The sequence below is a fragment of the Glycine max genome, chromosome 20, assembly GCF_000004515.6.
Source record: "Glycine max cultivar Williams 82 chromosome 20, Glycine_max_v4.0, whole genome shotgun sequence".
NCBI lineage: Eukaryota > Viridiplantae > Streptophyta > Magnoliopsida > Fabales > Fabaceae > Glycine > Glycine max.
The window spans coordinates 34,298,998-34,321,339 of NC_038256.2; the positions used below are offsets into that span (position 1 = coordinate 34,298,998).

At 31.6% G+C, this 22,342-nt stretch overlaps 1 protein-coding gene and 2 long non-coding RNA genes across 3 annotated transcripts; 2 read left to right on the forward strand and 1 right to left on the reverse strand.

The window, feature by feature from the left end:
• Positions 1-890: 890 nt before the first annotated feature.
• On the forward strand, positions 891-1,841 carry LOC102664232 (uncharacterized). The gene is made up of 2 exons (XR_420312.4): positions 891-1,104; positions 1,249-1,841. It is a non-coding gene; the product is annotated as an uncharacterized lncRNA (long non-coding RNA).
• Positions 1,842-5,100: 3,259 nt separating this feature from the next.
• On the reverse strand, positions 5,101-6,901 carry LOC121174276 (uncharacterized). The gene is made up of 2 exons (XR_005890250.1): positions 6,855-6,901; positions 5,101-5,655 (listed from the first exon to the last, which is right to left on the reverse strand). It is a non-coding gene; the product is annotated as an uncharacterized lncRNA (long non-coding RNA).
• Positions 6,902-8,635: 1,734 nt separating this feature from the next.
• Positions 8,636-19,917, forward strand: LOC100820540 (protease 2). Its single transcript, XM_003555775.5, has 11 exons — positions 8,636-9,256; positions 10,975-11,258; positions 11,369-11,563; positions 12,390-12,736; positions 13,379-13,670; positions 15,184-15,342; positions 15,896-16,261; positions 17,178-17,243; positions 17,369-17,417; positions 17,595-17,718; positions 19,446-19,917. The coding sequence occupies exons 1-11, from the start codon at positions 8,914-8,916 to the stop codon at positions 19,519-19,521; spliced, it is 2,301 nt and encodes a 766-aa protein (XP_003555823.1). The 5' UTR covers positions 8,636-8,913; the 3' UTR covers positions 19,522-19,917.
• The last annotated feature ends 2,425 nt before the right edge of the window (positions 19,918-22,342 follow it).

The following is a 22,342-nucleotide window of genomic DNA, read 5'->3' on the forward strand; positions in this document are numbered from 1 at the left end:
AACCCGAGAAATCACATACTCACATAGTCATCAATGAAACCAAGGAAAGAGTAATACTTATGTTTGGATACTCAAACCTGGTTTGGGCCAAAAAGTAATAAATTTTAAATTTTCAAGGATAAAAAAGGACTCAATTTTGTAGGGACGAATTTTGAACATTTCGATATTTATAAGGGCAAAAAATATATTTTAACCTATAATTTAAGTTTTAAAAAATGTTATGTAGGCTGGAATTCGTCCAAGTCTAATGTTGAGCCAAAAAATAACATAATTCAATTATAAGAAGATTAAAAGCATATTGAAAATTTTACATAGATAAATTTCAAACTTTTCAATATTTAAAGGGATGAAAAATATATTTTAGTCTAACATTAATTACTCTTTTGTTAATTATATCTTTATTTTTTACTTAATCTTTAATTGATTTAAACTTATGTATTTATTGTAAAGTCTAAATGAAGAAGAAGAAAATAAGAAATTAAAGTTCATAACTATTTTATTTGAATCAAGAAAAAATATTACATTTATTGATTTTTAGATAAAAACCTTAAGAACCACATAAAAAATAACAAATATCATATTAGCAACAATATGTTATATCATCTTCATTCATTGTGAGAAATACTAAATTATCTTCTTTTGTTTTCAAATACTCCCCGAAAGGAGAAGAAGGATAATTGTATGTTATTGAATTCATCCGACTCAAAAGTATAATATCTATTTTGGGAATGTTTGTTGTCAATGTAATTGAAGGGGATATGTCGTCAATTTCTAAATTGGACTATGTAATGTGCTTGATTGCATCAAGTTATGGGTGACTATTTTATCAGGTTTTATTGTATCAAGCTCGATAAGAAACACATCATCGATAAGAAAAAAAATACACACTAAAATGGTAATGAATGAAGAAAGAGGTAAAAGATGAATAGTTAATGATCTCTCTTGTTACCTAAACCCTAATCAAATAACACATAACACTACTTATTTCTCTCTTCTCACAAATCATTGTTGTCCGTTCTTTCTTGCCACTAAAGCAGACATATATTCCTCCTACAAGTCATAATCACGAGTGTGGGTTGTTGAAGTTTTTTTTTTCTGATAAAGGTAATTTTCCGACCAGGTGGAAGACTAGTTGAACATGTTGTTCGATTTTTTAGGAAATTTTATATGAATTTTCTTTAAAAAAATGTGAGATAAATATTTATCTAATATTTCATATCTTTCTTCCCTTCCCTATGTTTGACATAGACAAACAGACGAAGAGAACAGAAGAGGAGGGAAACGCAGGGATCTATGCAACTTCCGCGGTTTGGCATAAGCGAAATACACAAGAAATTTTTGAGGGACCCACGCTGCAGAACTTCTTCACTCAACCGAGAAGAAAGGCGAAGAAAATTGTCTTGTTCATGGCACATTCAATGTTTCCCCTTCTTACCTCAACATCTTGCTTTGTTGGGTGGGTCGCTACCGTCACTTTCACCTTCCTTGAGATGCTCGTTCCCCCGCTTGCTCATCTTCTTCTTCGACCAAGTCTGATCTATTCCGATCTAGCACAGTAAAAGCTTTTTTAGGTCGCATATATGGAGTTCCAGATCCATTCAATGCTCAACGTTGCGCCGTCAATGGAGGCCATTGTCGCCGACAAAGTCTCCAACGTGAATGATGAAGTCGTTACCTGATGTTATTGCTTGTTTTGCTTCTGATGGGATGTCTTCAATCTAGACGGTTTTGGTTATTGTTCTAAGTTCTAACTTATTTTATGTTAGTTAGGGATATTAGGCATCGTCTGGATAGTTTTCTTTTTGTAAGTTTCCAAATTATTAAAAACAAAATTCCATTTATGTTTTGAGTTTTAAGTTTAAGTTTATTAAGGTTTTTAGATTTTAAAATATTATTGTAAATTAAAAATAGATAAAATAAGTTAATTATGCACTCCATTATAAAATCATGCAATATAAAAAAATATTGACACAAAAATAAATAAAAATAATTAAACATAATAAAAACAATTAAAAAGTATTATAGAAATAAAAAATTCTACAACAATTTTTTTTGTTAAAATTATAAAAAAATAACACAAACATAACACTAGTAATAATATACCAGGATATATAATACATATTTCTACAATTTGTATTTAGTTCTATTAAGCAAAAAGGTGTATATAGGCTTTATATATTCCAAAATATGATAATTACAACAATTAAGTGCAATACAATTACACTATTACACTAGTTGTATCCCATAATCGTAGTGTTATATTAGTTGTATCTCATAATTGTTGAGTTAGTCGATCTCAAAAATATATCATTTGATTGGTATATGTTGTAATCACTATTAGTCACACATGTTGTTGTGTTATATTGTTCACATCAAATTCTTTAACTTAAACCAAAATATTTTGCAGCAGAAGGCATTATTTTGATTGTTGTTAATTGATTAGCAAGTAAACCAAATCATATAAGTAGTAATAAACGATAAAATCGAGTGTCGTATTTATATGAACTTTATTTGTGTTAAGTAATTTGTGTAAACTAAGTTCTAAACAATTAAATGAAAGGAGTTGATTGATTTTTAAAACATAGCATAGAGATTTAAAGTCTAAGATTAAACAGATATAAAAATAGTGCAACGTTCAAAGGAACAAAAATACAAATACTTTACGTGTAACATAAGATAAGTGCAGATATGATAAAAATATTGGGTACTTAGCCTATCAAATGAACTCTTGATGTAACAATAATAATTTTTCACCAGTCAATGTTATTTAATCTATTACCTTGACCAACTAATTTACTCTAACCATATTCTCTTGTGTAAAAAAGTCTAAATCACTTGATTTTACCCTAATCCCTTTACAAGTTAAACCTAGTGATTTGATTAAGAACAAATGTTTATAAAAGGTTCCACAACCTCATTCCATCCTTAGATATGAGTTAACTAGAACTAGAAGCCCCTTTCAATTCTTAGTGAAAAGAAATTTTCCAATAATCATTACACTACAATATACATGCACATGGATGATCAAACCATAAACAAGTAATAAACATAGAAAGAAAGCAATAATAGTGAGATAACATTACATGGATAGTAAAGATTGTTACATCCTAGAGTTTTGGTATCCAAGCTCCTAACAATGATAAAATTAGCCTCTCATATCCATGAGAGACATAAACAAGAATGGGATACAAGGAAAAGAAGAGAAAATGAAGAACAATGAAGCACAAGAACACCCAAAATATGTCTATTCTAAAACCTTTGAACTCTAACCCTAATAATATTTTCTTCTTTTAAACTTTCCGCTAAAAAACACTATCTCATAAAGGCTTGTGCACTAAGCCTTGGTAACCGTGCTAAGCGCAAGATGTGCACTTAGCCCACACTAGTGGCAAAGGAAATATTTAGCTAAGGTGCTATAGGCTCACCAAATTTCAGACCTTCTTCCAACAGCCTCTAGATGCTTGCCACGTGGCTTTCCAAGCTGCCTCATGTGCGCTAAACTCAATTGGTGTGCTTCTTCGTCAATCCAAAAATATTTTCTTCCTTGTTGGTGAACAAAAACTCTATAAAACACAACTAAACATAATGAATTTATTAAAATTAACTAAATGAACTAACAAAATCTAAAAGATATTATTTTCTAACTTATTGAGAACAAACTAAGTAATAAATGAAAAAAATTAAAATAATTATTGTACAAAAACTAAACATGCATAATAATCGTCAGATGCGGAGATATCAATCACCCCATCTCCGACCACTTCATTCTCACTTGTCTAGCTCAAATAAAGCTGACTCAAAACAGCAACCTACTTTTATTAATAAACTGAAAAAAAAAAAACTATTGACATCACATTATTTTGTATAATGAAAATGGAAGAAATCACATTCACACCATAAATAATTTAGACGCAAGATAATAGAATATAACAAATTCCCTGGTTGACATTCACATTCCAGCAAAAGATAGTTATTGATTGTAAATTGAAAATAGATAAAATAAGTTAATTATGCATTCCATTATAAAATATGCAATATAAAAAAATATTGACACAAAAATAAATAAAAAAAAATAATTAAACATAATAAAAACAATTAAAAAGTATTATAGAAATAAAAAAATTCTACAACAATTTTTTTGTTAAAATTATAAAAAAAAAAATAACACAAACATAACACTAATAATAATATACCAAGGATATATAATACATATTTCTACAATTTGTATTTAGTTCTATTAAGCAAAAAGGTGTATATAGGCTTTATATATTCCAAAATATGATAATTACAACAATTAAGTGCAATACAATTACACTAGTTGTATCCCATAATTGTTGAGTTAGTCGATTTCAAAAATTTGTCATTCGATGGGTATATGTTATAATCACTATTAGTCACACATGTTGTTGTGTTATATTGTTCACATCAAATTCTTTAACTTCAACCAAAATATTTTGCAGTATTTTGATTGTTGTTAATCAATTAGCAAGTAAATCAAATCATGCAAGTAGTAATAAACGATAAGATTGAGTGTCGTATTTATATGAACTTTGTTTGTGTTAAGTAGTTTGTATAAACCAAGTTCTAAGCAATTAAATGAAAGGAGTTGATTGATTTTTAAAACATAACATAGAGATTTAAAGTCTAAGATTAAACAAAGATATAAAAATAGTGCAACATTCAAAGGAACAAAAATACAAACACTTTAGGTGTAACATAAGATAAGTGCAGATATGGTAAAAATATTGGGTACTTGGCCTACCAAATGAACTCTTGATGTAAAAATAATATTTTTTCACTAGTCAATGTTATTCCACCTATTACCTTGATCAACTAATCTACTCTAACCATATTCTCTTATGTAAAAGAGTCTAAATCACTTGATTCTACCTTAATCCCTTTACAAGTTAAACCTGGTGATTTGATTAAGAACAAAGGTTTATAAAAGGTTCGACAACCTCATTCCATCCCTAGATATGAGTTAACTAGAACTAGAAGTCCCTTTCAATTCTTAGTGGAAAAAAAAATTCCAATGATCATTACACTACAATATACCTGCACATGGGTGATCAAACCACAAACAAGTAATAAACATAGAAAGAAAGCAATAATGGTGAGATAACATTAAATGGATAGTAAAGATTGTTACATCCCAGAGTTTTGGTATCCAAGCCCTTAACAATGATAAAATTAGCCTCTCATATCCATAAGAGACATAAACAAGAATGGGATACAAGGAAAAGAAGAGAAAATGAAGAATAATGAAGCACAAGAACACCTAAAATATGTCTATTCTAAAACCTTTGAACTCTAACCCTAATAAAATTTCCTTCTTTTAAACTTTTCGCTCCAAAACACTATCTCATAAAGGCTTGTGCACTAAGCCTGGTAACCGTGCTAAGCGCACACACAAAAACAGTACTGGTTTAAGTGACTACACGCTAAGCCCAAGATTTGCACTTAGCCAACACCAATGGCAAAGGAAATAATTAGCTAAGGTGCAATAGGTGCACCAAATTTCAGATCTTCTCCCAACAGCCTCTAGATGCTTGCCATGTGACTTTCCAAGCTGCCTCATACGCGCTAAACTCAATTGGTGTGCTTCTTCATCAATCCAAAAATATTTTTTTTCCTGCTTGTTGGTGAACCAAAACTCTATAAAACACAACTAAACCTAATGAATTTACTAAAATTAACTTCAATGAACTAATAAAATCTAAAAGATATTATTTTTTAACTTATTGATAACAAACTAAGTAATAAATGAAAAAAAATTAAAATAATTATTATACAAATTCAGTACAAAAACTAAACATACATAATAATCAACAAATGCAGAAATATCAACCACACCATCTCCAACCACTTCATTCTCACTTGTCTAGCTCAAATAAAGCTGACTCAAAACAGCAACCTACTTTTATTAATAAACTCAAAAAAAAAAAAAAAACTATTGACATCAAATTAATTTGTATAATGAAAATGGAAGAAATCACATTCACACCATAACTAATTTAGACACAAGATAACAGAATATAACAAATTCCCTCGTTGACATTCACATTCCAGCAAAAGATAGTTATTGATGCCACTTAGTTTTGCACAAGAAGTGCCTAAGCAAGCCAATCCACCTTACATCGGATTTTTCAAAAGACAAAGGGACCCAAAAAAGAAACAACAAATAAACATATTCCTATGCCATAATGTAATGAAACCTAAGCACCACATGCAATGTGCCAACAAAGGAATAAAAAATGTCCTCCTGCAAGCGTAGTCACAAATCTGCAATAATCCAATCATAGAATTCAAGCTACCAACCTACACCTCCCTCTCTCTTAGAACAAGAAAGCACCAAGGTTGAACCGCACAGGACAAAAAATATAAGCTCCAATGCAACAAAATTGTCTTTTCCATAAATAAGTCTACTGATAAGAACATAAACTGCTTCTGCAACTTTGATTCACAACACAGTTTTTCATTCATTCTTTTCCCAATTTACAACCCAAAGTTTTAGCCTTAAATCAAATTGCAGAAATCAAACACGCACAACAATTCACAGCAATTCAAACACAGTTTCTGATTCATTCTTTCCCAATTTACACCCCAAAGGTTCAGCTTTAATTCAAATGGCAGAAATCAAACAGGAATAGCAATTCAATTCACACTTTATGATTCATTCTTTTCCCAATTCAAACACGCCCAACAATTGTTCACTGGCAAAAACACCAACTAGCAAACACGCACAAACAAAAAAACCCTTTCATCAACTCACACATACATACACAGTGGCAAAAAGAGAGAAGGAGACAGAATGAAAGGGTGATGCAAAGACGAAGGTGAGAAAGAGAACTCACGGACTCACACAGGTGGCGGCGAGTAAAAAACAAAATAGTGTTTACACAAGGGCAAAATTGAATTTTTATTAGTAATATTATTTTTTATTTTACTAAATAAATAACTTTAATTTAAAATATTTTTCTTCTTCTGTTTTTACTTTATTTCTCTGAAATCAAACAACTTCTATTTTTCATTTATTTCCTCACTTACCTACTTTTCTTCTTTTTATTTCTTCTGTCAGCTACCAAACAGAGTCTTAAGAAAACGAATCCTTCAAGACTATTTACGTTCAACTTTTTTAGTAGGAAAAGATGACGAGGAACGTGTTTATATTTTACTGGTATAAATATTAAATTAAAAAATAAAAGAATTTGACAGAAAATCATGCGACACTCTTGTTTCACCATTTTCGTCAACTTTGTGTTATAAAATGTTTCTCTCATTAAACATTTTCATAACATTATTAGACACGTTTACTTTTTTTTTAACACTTTTCTTTTTCTTTTTTTTCGCTAACAGATAAACTTTCAGTTTGGAATAATTATGAATTATAAAATTTTTAAGTTACTTAACCGCATGTGTATAAGTTTCAAATTAAAAGAACAACATATAAAATTATAGCAATCAATGAAAATTAATAATCAAAATAATAACACTTATAGTGATTTTTTTTTACGTGAGAGCAAAATTTGAAAACAAAATTGGAGTGTAAAATTTGCTAACATTGTGAAACTTTTTAATTAAGCCTTGTATTTAACTTTTTATTACTTCATAAAAATGGATCCCAAGACAATATTGGTATAACATAATAAAGATAAAAATATGTTTTTAATCTTTGTGAATTTATCTTTTTTCTCAAATTTATGAGATCTTTTTCTAGTCTCTCTTGGTATAAAAAAATATGATAAATTATGCATCCCAAACCAACAAAAAATTCAGGAGACTTAAAAATATTTAGTGAATTTAAGAGATTAAAAAATACAAATTTAAATTTGAAAGACTAAAAAAGACAACTCTAATTTTAAGGAAAAAATATAGTTTAGCATATAATCAATAAACAGTATTATGTAAAATAAAAGATTATCTTTATGTGTTTTGATCGAGCACATAAAGAAGGTCAAATATTAAAAAAAAATTATGTATTTTTGACATTTTCCTTTTTTATGATGTACATAATAAATTTGTCGAGTTGATTAATGGAAAAAAAAATTTGAATGATCTTTTACTAAAGTGTAGAGAAGACATGTAAGCTTGAAAAAAAAAGGAGATATCAAGTATTACTATATCAATATTTATACTTCCTTCAACAAAAATAGAAAAATATACTTGTGATGGTAATGAGAGAAAAAAATGAGAGTAAAAAAATCACATAGGTTAAGATTATTGGGTGAATATGATATTTATACACCTTACCAAAAAGTTACACAAAATTTACTCAATAATAATATATTAAGTATATGCATATATATATATATATATTTATATCAAAAGACTTTTTGTAAGACTTAAAAATTCTCAATTCAATACCATCAAATTTTAGCATAACATTTTTTTAATGTAAAGAATTTTCACACCCTCTTTTAAAAAAAAGCATGATAATCTTAATTAAATATTAGAAATCGTATTTTATATTATTTAAAGAATCTTGATATAACATCCCGATATTTTTTTATCACAGGAAATCTTTTAAATTCCTTTAAAGTCATATTCCAGTGTGTGTATCACATAATTAATATGTTGCACAATGACAATTCTAAATGTCATTTCGTATTAAATATTCAGTTGGAAAGATAGAGATACCGCTGGGCTCACTCTTCTAGCCATACAATCATACATTTCATTTCAATGAGCAAATTGCACTCGTAATTCAGAGTTTCTAACATTTCATTTCAATTATACATCCATAGATAGGAAGAAAGAAACAAGTATGAAAACACTTCACTCTCTCTCCATGTTCCAGATTCCATGACAATAGAAAAATATTAAAAAGAAAAAAAAAAGAAAAAGAAAAAAAGAAAAAAATTAGACTATTTCGAAAAAATAAAGATAAAGATCGATAAAGAAAAATACAAACAAATGGTACTTCCAAATCTTCGCTTAAACTTTGGTCGCATTTTCTGCATTCCCCTAGCTGTTACCGTTGTTCTCTCTTCCGCTGTTCCGTTTCCTTCCTCCGCCGCCGCCACCGCAGCATTCTCTCGCCACCGCCGTCTCGTCGCCTCCGCATCGCCGATGAATCCGTCGTCGCAGTCTCAGTCCCCGCCTCCTCCGGTGGCAAAGAAGGTGGAGCATGCGATGGAAATGTTCGGCGACGTGAGAATCGACAACTACTATTGGCTCCGTGACGATTCCCGCACCGATCCCGAAGTGCTCTCGTACCTCCGCCAGGAAAATGCCTACACCGATTCCATCATGTCCGGTGCGAATTCTATTTTTCTTATCCTCTTTCGCTTTCACCGTCATTATTCTTTCTTCTTACTTTTGAAATTTTATTTTTCTTATGAAAATACAATCCGCATCAGCATGGATGTATAGCACACTGTAAGCAAGACCGTGGAAGTTTGAATTTACTTAAGAGCCTTGGTTACAACTTACAGTAGCAAAAAAATTGTTGACTTAATCCGAGTATTTGACTGCATCAATTCGTCGACATGATTACCAAGTCTGACTTGTGATGGTTGTACAACGAAAATTCCAACCTAGCAATTATCTATTAATTACAACTACTGTAATTTGCTCCAAGTTTGTAGCAAATTTATAGTAAATGTTTTCTTAAATTTAATTATGCACAAGACAGAACGCCTCCTAGACAGCAGATCCTAATGGCTATAGAAACTATTTCAGATGCACCCAGGCCTTCTATAGTTTTTACTTTCTTCTCGAGCTGGAGGTTGATGTGTAGGGTAACTTGAGGAGTGCTAACAAAAGACGCGCTACTATTGATCAAAATGTATTTATGTTAGACAAGTGGCCTCAGATATCTTAAGAAGGGGGGGTTGAATTAAGATATTCGAAGCTGTTTCCCCTAATTAAAAATCTATTTCACTTTTTACTCAAGTTATGAATTCCCTTAATGACAATCTTCTTAAATATTAATTCAAATGAAACAATTTGAATATGAATATAAAACAATAATAAATAAAGGAGATTAAGGGAAGAGAAAATGCAAACTCAGTTTTATACTGGTTCGGTCACACCCTTGTGCCTACGTCCAGTTCCCAAGCAACCCGCTTGAGAGTTCCACTATCTTGTAAATTCCTTTTACAAGTTCTAAACACACAAGGACAATCCTTCCTTTGTGTTTAGAGATCCTTTACAACAAGAGACTCACAGTCTCTTAATCCCTTAGAGAATGAGAAGAAGAAGAAGAACAAATCTCTCTAGAAAGAGATGGATTTTACAGATTGAGTACTCAAATAATTCCTTAATGAATTGCAATTGAATTGGCCAAGGAATTCTTAAGAGGATAAAATGAATTTGCTCTTTGAGAGGATAAACACTTTGTTGTTCTGAAAATCTCTGAGCAATTTCGTGTTTAAGTCACATATATATAGACCATTGGTGGTCATGAATAAAGCCTTTGAAAAGTTGTGACTCTTGAAATTATTTTTCTGAAAATCCTGTCTGGTAATCGATTACAGTAATTGTGTAATCGATTACAGCTTTTAAAATTTGAATTAAAACGTTTACTAACTGCTGGTAATCGATTAACAAAATTGTGTAATCGATTACACAGTCTAAAATTTCGAATTCAAATTTTTGAAAAAATCTTGAATATGTCTTGTTAAGACCCATAAAATTGTGAATTTTTTATTTCTAATAAGTTTCGACTAATAGTAGAGACTAGAGAGTGTATTCAAAAGAATGTACCAAAAAGTGTGTTGGTAGCATTTCTCGTGTAACTTTACAAGGCAGTCTTCTGCTCACTTCCCCTGCAATATATGGAAATGATTCATTGTTAAACAGAACAAACATAAAGGAGGTAAAGGCTCTATGACTCCAAAGTGCGGAGTTGGGAATCCTATTGTTGTATCTATTTAGACCTGCCCCTGCACCCACCCTCCCACACTTTTTAAGGAAGTCTCGTTAGATTATCAGCAAAAATTATACTATTTTTTTTTTTTTGAAATTTTTTAGGAACTAAGGAATTTGAAGATAAGCTTTTTGCTGAGATAAGAGGAAGGATTAAGGAGGAGGATGTCTCTGCACCTTTACGCAAAGGGCCTTATTACTATTATAAGAGAACTTTGGAAGGGAAGGAGTATGTTCAATATTGCAGGCGCCTTATATCTGATAACCAAAAGGTGCCATCTGTGCATGACATCATGCCCACAGGACCTGAAGCTCCTCCAGAGCATGTTATTTTGGATGTGAATGTTAAGGCACAACATCACCTATACTACAGTATCGGTGCTTTTAAGGTTAGAACATATCATTATTATGGCATTTTTTCTCACTTTCTTCTGGCTTGTTTCCTGACTTCCAAGTTCTGACCTGCTGCTATTTTATTTCAAACTTCATTTCTTTTTAGGTTAGCCCAAATAACAAGTTGGTAGCATATGCAGAAGACACCAAGGGAGATGAAATATATACTATTTATGTCATTGATGTTGAGACTCAAGCTACTATTGGAGAGCCTCTTGTTGGTGTAACATCATACCTTGAATGGGCTGGTGACAATGCTTTCGTTTACATCACAATGGATGAGATTCTCAGGCCTGACAAGGTGGGAAATACTCCTTTGAACTCAGTATTGACCTATTTGGTTCTAATGATACTTCTTTTTTTCAACAACAGCAGCAACAACAAAAACTTTCCCAACTTCTTCAGCAAGACCATTTAATTCAAGATCACTTTTAATGATTTCACTCAATCTTTCTTAGTCTACCTTTACCTTTAATTGTTAAGCAATCCTACATCTTATCAACACTTATAACTGGAGCTCTATTGGTCTTATTCTCACACGTTTTGACCATCTTAGCTCAAACTGAACCAAATTCTCATGTGCCCAAACTCCAAACCCATTGGATGGGCGTTTTGAATTTCAATCTGACTAGGAGCAAAATTGACCAAATTGAATTTGAAGTTTAGCCAGATAAAGATGCTGAAAAGAGGATTACGAGATTTGCAGTTTACTGTGTGATATTGTGATTCAATGTGGCAGTGTTTCTAAATTTTTTCCGCTTAATTCATAGCTAGACGCCAAGTTCTGATTAATTAAGGGCTCAATTTTTTGGTGCTTTTAAAGGGGAAAAATGTTTTTATTTTTATTTTTTAAAATAATAATAGTTATAGTAACTAGATAAGTTTAGAAAACAGCTAAAAACTCAACAAATCAGAAGAAACCATACCCCAAAATCGTTTTTTTTCTTCCAAATCTGAAACATGTGTGTCCAATCCTTGCTCCAAGATGGTATTTGAATATATTTACATTGTTTACTTTGACATGTTGTTCCATAATCAATTTCCTTTTTTTTTGTTGGTCTCATCTCTAAATCATTATTACACTTGTTAATTGTCTACTTGTTATGCTGACATCTCAAGTAATACAGGCATGGTTTCATGTGCTGGGAACAGAACAATCAAAGGATACTTGTCTTTATGTGGAAAAGGATGATATGTTTTCTCTTGATCTTCAAGCTTCTGAGAGCAAGAAATATTTGTTTGTTGCATCAGAGAGTAAAAATACAAGGTTCAATTTTTATCTGGATGTTTCTAAGCCTGAAGAGGGTCTTAAAGTTCTGACACCACGTGTTGATGGTATTGACACAACTGTCAGCCATCGTGGAGATCATTTCTTTATTAAGAGGAGAAGTGATCAGTTTTTCAATTCAGAGGTTGTAGCTTGTGCTGTCAATAACACCTCTTCAACTACAGTTCTTATTCCTCACAGGGAAAGGTAACACGATTTCTGTATAATTGCTCAGTTGTTATGTTTATTTTGGGCCATAATCTTGAATAAATTATATAATGACTTGACTTGTGAGTGTGTCGGCTACTAGGTATTGTGCTCAAGGATGTAAAATATTAAATATCAGTGAAAGCTTTCTGAACAATGTGGTCATTAATTGCTGATTTCCCGCTTTTTGGTTTGGTTACTGGAACATGATGAATTGCTCTTATGCTAGGTATAGTGTTTCATTTTTAAAAGCCATGTATTAGTCGTAGTCAAGACTGCATTCTAAATTTCTAAAAGAAAGCATATTTTCTAAGATGCTTTGTATGTAATTGTGTTCTGCTCATGCAATTTTCTTTCTCTGTCTGTCTGGTCTTTGTTCTCTTAATTACTAATTTACTATTTGATATGTAAAAAACTGTCTTTGGCCACCTTTCAAATAAACTTTGATGAGCTGTTCCTTGACATGATATTGGATTCCATTGCAGTTTATAGTGAACTAATTTGCTGTCACATTATATTTATGTGATGATTCTTATCATCCATCAACATATAAAATCATTGAATGAATAAAATGTAAACAATAGAAATTTTTGGAGCTAGTGTCTTTCTATTTCATCAAAACTTACATGGAATTTTCTTTAGTGTTAAAATTCAGGAGATACAACTTTTTAGTGATCATCTAGTAGCATATGAGAGAGAAAATGGTCTACCAAAAATAATAGTTTATCACCTTCCACCAATTGGTGAACCACTAAGGAGCCTTGAAAGTGGTCAGGCGGTCAGTTTTGTTGATCCTGTATACTCAGCAGAATCCTCAGATTCAGAGTTTTCATCAAGTATTTTACGGTTTTCGTATAGCTCATTGAGGACTCCTTCCTCAGTCTATGATTATGATATGAAGGCAGGCATTTCTGTTTTGAAGAAGATTGACTCGGTAAGTTAAATGGGCAGTTAACCTTCTACAATGTCTCAATTTCACATCTGGCATTTCTTCTGTCTTAATAATTTGTTATGTATATTTCTTGGTTCTATGCAAGGCTTACTATTCTCTTTTGTTGAAGTGCTTGCTTCTGGTATCACATAAATTTGACCTCCGCTATGTTTTGTTCTGCTGACTGGCATCCTTAATTTCACTAGTGACTATTTTATTTCATATTTTAGTTGTTATTATCTTCTGGGTTTTTCTCAAAGAATTTACTGATTTTTAACGGATTTTGAAAGACAGCATATGAAATGCAGAATTTGAATTTTGACATAAAATTTAAGTTCCGAAAAATGGAATGAAACTCTTGGAGAAAGCTATGATGAGGGTTGACCTACCAATATTTTGGAATAATACATCAAATTAGTTCCTAAAATTATAATCAACATTCATTGTAGTCCCTAAACACTAAATTTACAAAAAAGAAATTCCAGTCCTTTAAATTGGCAATGATCAGTCATTTCAGTCCCTAACATTAGATTCCATCATTTTAATCCTTAAAGTTGGTATCTATCAGTCATTTTGGTTTCTGACTTTGGTGTGTATTAGTCAATTTGGTCCTCAATGTTAAGGACCATATTGCCTGATGGCTATCAAATAAGGATTAAAGTAACAAAACTAATGTACCCTGAAGCAAGAAGGCTCCTCGCTATGCGAGCACATGGGGGATGGTCACTGTTTGCATATGTAAAGAGGCTATTTCCGGATTCGAATCCATGACCAACTGGTCACCAAGGTGCAATTTAACCATTGCACTAGGGCTCACTCTCAAGGACTAAAGTAACGATGGTTGTCAAATTCGGGGACTAAACTGATTAATTGTTTTTGTAATGTTAAGACTTAAGAGCCAAATTGACCAGTATTGCGCAATTCCAAGGATCAAATTGATAGATAATGTTAAAGTTGGAAACTATTGTTTTTTTTTTATAATATTAGGGACCAAATTAGAGGGCGAGCCCTGGTGCAGCGGTAAAGTTGTGCCTTGGTGACTTGTTGGTCATGGGTTCGAATCCGGAAACAGCCTCTTTGCATATGCAAGGGTAAGGCTGCGTACAATATCCCTCCCCCATACCTTCGCATAGCGAAGAACCTCTGGGCAATGGGGTACGAAGTTTTAGGGACCAAATTGATTCATAGTGTCATTTTAAGGGGCAAATTTGATGTTCAACTCTATTTTTAAGACAGATCTGATGTAATATTCATTTCATGGTATTAGGAATGTGCAAAGTAGTTCCAAATTCCATCTTATGAAATAGAATGGGTTATTTGTTAATAAAATGAATCATGTGATAAGTAGGGTGAACATGCGTGATAAAGCTAGGTCTGAAAAGGTGTTTGGTACTAATGGGAATAGTTAAGGTAATCATGCCTCTATTGTTGTTGTCATTATTATTATAGGTTTTCTTCATTTTATTTGGTCTTGTTTAATTATTCTCTGTGCCTGTATTGGTCCTATTTTACTCAGGTTCTGGGAGGTTTTGATGCAACACGTTATGTCACCGAAAGGCAGTGGGCACCTTCTTCGGATGGAACTTTGATTCCCATATCAATTGTTTACCGAAAAGATCTTGTGAAACTAGATGGATCAGATCCATTACTACTCTATGGATATGGATCGTATGAGGTAAAAGAATAGAAATTAATTGAATTGCATACAATAATACCAATGCTGAATCCAATGCTTTGATTTGTATTGGAAACTGGATGATGGATGAAAGTTGCTGCTGTTTCTCAATCGGTCTTTAATGCTTACTACTTGAAAGTAAATGTTGTACTTTTAAATATAATTGAACATTTAGTCCCTTTTTCTGCCACTAAACACTCATTTTTTTCTTTTTCAGAAATAAGATATAGTCTTATCTCTGTCACTATACAATTTTAGTGAGTGCAAGATGCTTTTATGCAGAACATCCTTATTTATGTTCCTTTTTAACTTATTGACTGCTTCAGCAATAGGTTTATGATTCCTTGTGTCATTAATTATTCAGTATGTAAAGATTGTTATCTGTTTACTTTTATGTTCCCTCTTGTATATGAGCAGTGGGCACTATTTGTTATCCTGTTTGTTCCTTTGGTTGCTGACTTTTTCCATTTAGGAATCTGGTCTTTACACCTTTGAACGTCTTCTTCCATTTCTTCTAGAATGAATAATTTAGTGGACCTCACATTGTCAACAGATATGCATAGATCCTAGTTTCAAATCAGCAAGGCTTTCATTGTTAGATCGGGGTTTTATATATGCAATAGCTCATATACGTGGAGGTGGTGAAATGGGAAGGCAGTGGTATGAAAATGGGAAGCTGTTGAAGAAAAAGAACACTTTCACTGATTTCATTGCATGTGCTGAGTATTTGATTGAAAAAAAATTCTGTTCTAAGGAAAAACTGTGCATCGAAGGAAGAAGTGCTGGTGGTTTGCTAATTGGTGCAGTTCTTAATATGAGACCAGATTTATTCAAGGCTGCTGTTGCTGGAGTACCTTTTGTGGATGTTGTAACAACAATGCTTGATCCAACTATTCCTCTCACTACCTCAGAATGGGAGGTAATTTTCTTTCTCTTATTCTCTCTTTCCGTATGGATATCTGAAAACGTTTGAATACTGGTTAATTGGATTCTGGAAATGTGTTTTAGCTGGACTTGTTTCCTTGCTAAAATGGATGAATTTGTCTAGCCAAGCCATGTCTTTAGAGGAATTACTTTACATATTTGTTTCTCATAGTATACTCTAATCTTGTTCAGCCATGTGCACCCTATCTTTTTTTTTTTTTTCCGTTTTTGGTGTGGCTTTAGCCCCGGACCCTGGCTTTTACTTTTATCTCTGAAATACTGTGTTCCTAATTTGATTTATGCATGGTCATTGCATGATGTCCCTCAGTCCCTCTGCGTGTGTGTTTTCTGTTTTTTAACTTTCTTTTTTCTTTTTCTGGGGCCTTAAGCCATTGAAACTGTTTTAACATTCTTTTTCATATTATTTGTCATAAAATGTCTCAGATTATGAATAAGAAGATTTTTTTTTTAAATTCTCATACCATTCATTTGCCTTTTAAACTGATATTTTTTTTTTAAAAGCCCTTTTAAACTGATAGTAATAAAAAACTTCGTACCTCATTGCCCAGAGGCTCTTCGCTATGCGAAGGTATGAGGGAGGGATGTTGTACGCAGCCTTACCCTTGCATATGCAAAGAGGCTGTTTCCGGATTCGAACCCATGACCAACAAGTTACCAAGGCACAACTTTACCGCTGCACCAGGGCTCGCCCTCTAAACTGATAGTAATAAAAGGCATTAAATTGCCATCAATATTCTTCAAAGATTATTATAATTGGGCACGTCTTGGCTTCATATGTGCTATCAAAATTCTTGAGTTTCATTATTCAAGCTAGTCCACAGAATGTCTATGATATGATTTTTCTTGTTTTTCTTTTTTACAAATGAGATTTTTTCGTTGTGTTACTGCAGGAATGGGGTGATCCTAGAAAGGAGGAATTCTACTTCTACATGAAATCATATTCCCCCGTTGATAACGTGAGAAACTTATGGCTGTGCTTGATGCCTTGTATTCTTTCATTGGCTATCATTTATTTCAGTCCGAGCATAATTTTTATTTTCTTCTGCATGAAATGAGTTTTAAATCCTCTCATTTTCTGCAGGTGAAGGCACAGAATTATCCACACATTCTTGTTACAGCAGGATTAAATGGTAAGCACATGTGATTCATGTCACTACACTGTTTTTGTTTTGAACTTTAATATTTAAAGCTTGAGCATTCTTCCTCTGTGGTGATTACTGATAATTTGTCTTGAAATATATACTTTGATTTTACATGTGAAATTTGCATCTTATTTATGATATTATATCTGCTTGCGCATGCTGTAGACCCACGGGTTTTGTATTCAGAACCTGCGAAGTTTGTGGCAAAACTGAGGGATATGAAGACTGATGATAACATACTGCTGTTTAAATGCGAGCTTGGTGCTGGACATTTTTCCAAGTCGGGAAGGTATGATGTACTCTCAGATTTCTCATGTTTGCTACCGGTATTTTAATTTAAGTCAAATTTTAAAATATAAATATTAATAATAAAAAATGTTCATCGTTAATAAACAATGTTAAAAACAGGTATCTTAAAAGAAAGAAAATATAACAGAAGATTTCATTGTTAATAATGTGAAAAATATTTTATAAGGTAAAAATAAATTATAGAGATAAAAATTTTAAAATTAAGAAAATTATAAAGATAAATTATGTGAGTCAAAACAAATTTTATTAATTTAATATGATCTGACAATTCAAAAGTGTGTGTTAGCATAACTTATACGTTCAACATAACGTTAATCCACCCCCTTCCTTTACATTTTTGTCTCAGAATGTGAAACTTTCTCGTTGTGCTGGTACAATGGATTTCCGTTAAGTAATATATATTTAAGATAAATAAAGATATAGATATTAGTAGAACGGAAGTCACGTGAAGCATTGTGTTTGTGATAGTGTATATTAAGATGTCACTCTCAAAAAACATGGGCTTAAATTTAATATATAGAAGTTGTTAAGTAATTTAATTTATTAAATTTGAGTGGCTTGCAATTCTATTGCATCGATGAGTTTAGGACAATGGTAAACTATTTTCTTAAAGGATTATGAAAGAACCGGAGGTCTTGCTGGGTCAGTTTAATCATCAGATCAACCCGGTGTGACCTGCCGGTTTAATGATTGAACCGGTGATCCGATCTGGTTGAATTAGTTACTCGGTTTTAATAGATAAACTTACCACCAAACTTTTATGATTAATTATTAAATTTATAACACAATTAATGCATATACTTATGTTTTATGTTACTTATACCAGTTTATGCTCTTCAAACACTAATCCACCGGTTCAACCAGTGTGACCCATCAACCCAGTGTCTTAATCAGATCAATGATCAATCCAGTTTTTAAAACTATGTGTCCTATGTTGTATGAACCAGCTCCAAAGTTGTTTCCCAGTTTTTGAAATGTAGAACAGGAGTTAGTTTGGATAAACATCTCAATAAAAATTTGTAGGAAAAGGTAAAATGAATCAACTCGTGAGAAGAGACCATTTCGATTGAGAAAATGTTTTCTACTTTTATTTTAAATTACAAAACTATCTTATTTTTGTTATTTCCTTTTTTTAAAGTATACGAAACAATGAAAACAAAAACTAAAACACAGAAAACAGTAAAAAAAAATTGATTTCATTGTTTCTTATGCAAAAAATTGTAAATAGGCAATGAAGTAAAAATATGGCAAATTTTTGTAAGTAAAAATAGTTAAATAGAAAAAGAAAATAAAAAATATTTTCTAAAACCAAACGGCCCCTTAATTTTTGAAGAAGTTAGAGAAGAGAATTTTAAAAAAAAGTTAAAATATACAAGTTAAGTTTAACATAAAAAATGATATATTTAACCTTTTTTTATTTTTTAATATAAATTATCATTGAAAAGTTCATCCAAACTGAATTCAAGTCTTCTTTGAGTTTGTCTCTAAATTGAAGGAATAAGAAGATATTCACTCTTTCTTTTTTTTAAAAAAAGATATTCACTCTTTGTTTAATTTAAATGTATAGTAGTCTTAACTCATTAAAATTATTTAAGAATGATTATACTCTTGCTCACTTTAAAGATTACGTAAAAGATTTTTTTTTTTGTCTCAAATATAATCAGACTACTGTAATTTTTTTTGTTCGTGTGTTGTATGTGGATGTAGATTTGAGAAGCTCCAGGAAGATGCCTTCACTTATGCATACATCATGAAGACTCTAAACATGACTAGTCGGCTTTAGTCTTTCAATGCGTGAGGCGCAGATGCAATTGATAATTGAGAATTGAGATAGACCAATTATTACATTCATGGCTTGAGTGAGATCATCTGCGTAAATACCATCATCTTAGGAACTACATTGCCAACAACTTCAGAATAAAATCTGAAATTACCTTTGCAATTCAGAAAGCATGTCATTGGTGCAATTCTATTAGTAATATCCTACTAATGGATGATGTGGCAATTAAGGATGGTGCATTTGTGTGTTTGGATTTGGTATCATTGCTTATCTTTTAAAAAAATGTCTGAATTAGTGTTAAACTGGATTTGGGGTTAATAAGGGATGTTTGGTTTGACTGTTTTCTGTTTTCATTTTCACTGAAAATAGAAAATGGTAATGAAAATGTGTTTGGTTGAATTTCTGTTTTCATTTTTAGTGAAAATATTTTTTCTAATGAATCAAAAATTGGAAACAATAAAATTTCGTTTTCAGTTGAAATCAGTATTCTCATCTTAGGTAAAATGAAAACGCGGTGACAAGAAATGTAATTTTAAACAAAACTAAAAATACATTTCCGTCTGAAAAAGTATTTTCAATGTTTTTATTTCTTGAAAGTAGAAAATAAGAAATTAAATCAAACATGCTACAGTATTTTCGTTTTATCTTATCCTTGGGTGGATGCGTTTAAGAAAATATAACTTTTTCACTGCCCATTTTTTTTATTAACAATATTAAATTTAAAAATCTGGTGACCCAAAAAAATTAGAAATCCTAAGAGTTTAACTTTTTTATGACTTGGATAAACATTGTTCTGTCACTATGTTTTTATCAATTAAAATAGTATGCCAACGCTTTTTTGAGAGAAAAAATGTGACGTGGATGAGACTCCGAAAGAAGAGCCTGCAATGAAATTCTATTGCTGAAGGAGAAATTGCAATGGAGAAACTAAGGATGACGTGGATATTATTTGTCCAATGTGTGGCAAGGCACTTAGACAATTCATCATGCACTCTTAACATGCTTAGGACCTTAAAAGATTTGGCTTGCCTTAAGAAGCTCGAATAATTAGGCAAAATTAATGTAAGATGAAATATGAGACAAAAATAATGAAATATTTGAAATAAAATCATCATAAAGTAGAAATATGTCTTGCACCCTACAGTGTTGTAAACCCATAGTCGAAATGATAAATACATACCAAATAGTAACAATTTCTATCAAAACTTATCAAAATACAACTAAATCAAAAAGAGGACACAACGCAACAAAATACAACAAAAACACGAACCCTATGAAGAAAAGACTCATAACTTTTATGCTGATCGGGAGGAATCTCTATCCCGTTTAATATCGTGTACGATTTGCATAAATCCACCTTAGAACTGGAACGATGAATCATTAGATGTAGCCTTAAGCCACGAGCAGATAAGTCATTGATCATTCTTGTTGTCTATTCATTTATCTTGTTAATTTTTTCACGATTTTGTAAGTATCCCATGTCTTCGGGAACAAGCATATGCGGTTTGTTATCCGAATATTTAGTTAGGATATTGAGTTGTTATCATGTGAAAAATCTATTTCTGATGTAGTCCATATTCTGTTCAGGTTCAACTCTAATATTTTGAAAATTGTTGTAAGCATGTAACCATTATTTCACAATTATCTCCCATATCTCGTTGCACACTTGAGTTTGTTGATGGTCAAAGCTCTATATAAAGTATCTGTTGTTGTTTTGATGGGTCACCGAATTCGCTCCTCCTTTCATATACTAACACCATCGAATACGAGTGAGCAAGGGTTTGGAACCACAATTAGTTACAAAGTTGTCGTGGAGCAAAACTGCCACCCCCACGAATGTTCAGAACAACAGTAGCAATGGCTGGAGGTTGGTCATGTCTCCTTTAGCTTCCGCTTATCATTTAGACCTTTTTTTTTTATCATGTTTTATATTTGGTATCAGAGCTTGTTTGTATCTCTGCCTTGCTTGTTGGGTTGTTCCTATTGTGCATTTACGGATTTTATTTTATGAGTATATAGGTGTTATGTTTTTAGTCTCCTTAATTAGAAATAACATCAAAATTAGGAATGAAATGAGTTTTCTATTTTTTTGTGTGATTTAAAACGTGTTTTGGGGTGTCTAAAATGCATATAATGGAGTGGGTTTTCATAATCGGGTTTTCAAGTATTAATCGAATCTTTATGACCCGGCTGGAGGTTAAAGACGTACATGCACGTGTTTTGTTTATTGATATGAAATTGTTAATAGATATTATAAACATGCACATGCAAGTGACTTGATCTAGTGGTTGATGTGTTTTATATTACCTTATTGTTACGGGCTCGAATCTCACTGGTGGCCTTTTAATTGCATGTTTTTGTTTTTAATAAATAAATGTGTTTTATTCATTTATTATGTGCAGTTCATATATATTCATAACCGCTGAATGATAAATTATTTATGTACAAGTTATTTAAAAATTGTGTCTCTAAGCTATGCTGAACATGTAATATTATGTTAAATACTGGTATGCATTAGATTTGATCCTTTAAAGTTTATTACATGTACATACAATATTATTTTGAATTGGTATGATTGTTATACATGTAACTTTTATGAATTAATATTGAACACATTTGCATTATTAAGTATGTTATGCAAAGATTATTTTTAAGTGATTAATATAATTTTATTAAATTAGAGAGTAGCCACAACATCTTTAATTGAGTAAAACTATATGCTAAATTTTATAATCACATTAGAAATATTAATTATGATTAATCATATGTAATGTGATGAAATCTGCCCACAAGAATTTTGTTGTATTTGTATGATTAATTAAGA

What these genes read in the sequence shown, in the direction of transcription:
- LOC100820540 (XM_003555775.5), top strand. Translation starts at nt 8,914, where the DNA reads ATGGTACTTCCAAATCTTCGCTTAAACTTTGGTCGCATTTTCTGCATT. An exon ending in CACCGATTCCATCATGTCCG is followed by an intron (nt 9,257 to 10,974) that starts GTGCGAATTCTA and finishes GAAATTTTTTAG; the next exon opens with GAACTAAGGAATTTGAAGAT. An exon ending in ATGGATATGGATCGTATGAG is followed by an intron (nt 15,343 to 15,895) that starts GTAAAAGAATAG and finishes CATTGTCAACAG; the next exon opens with ATATGCATAGATCCTAGTTT.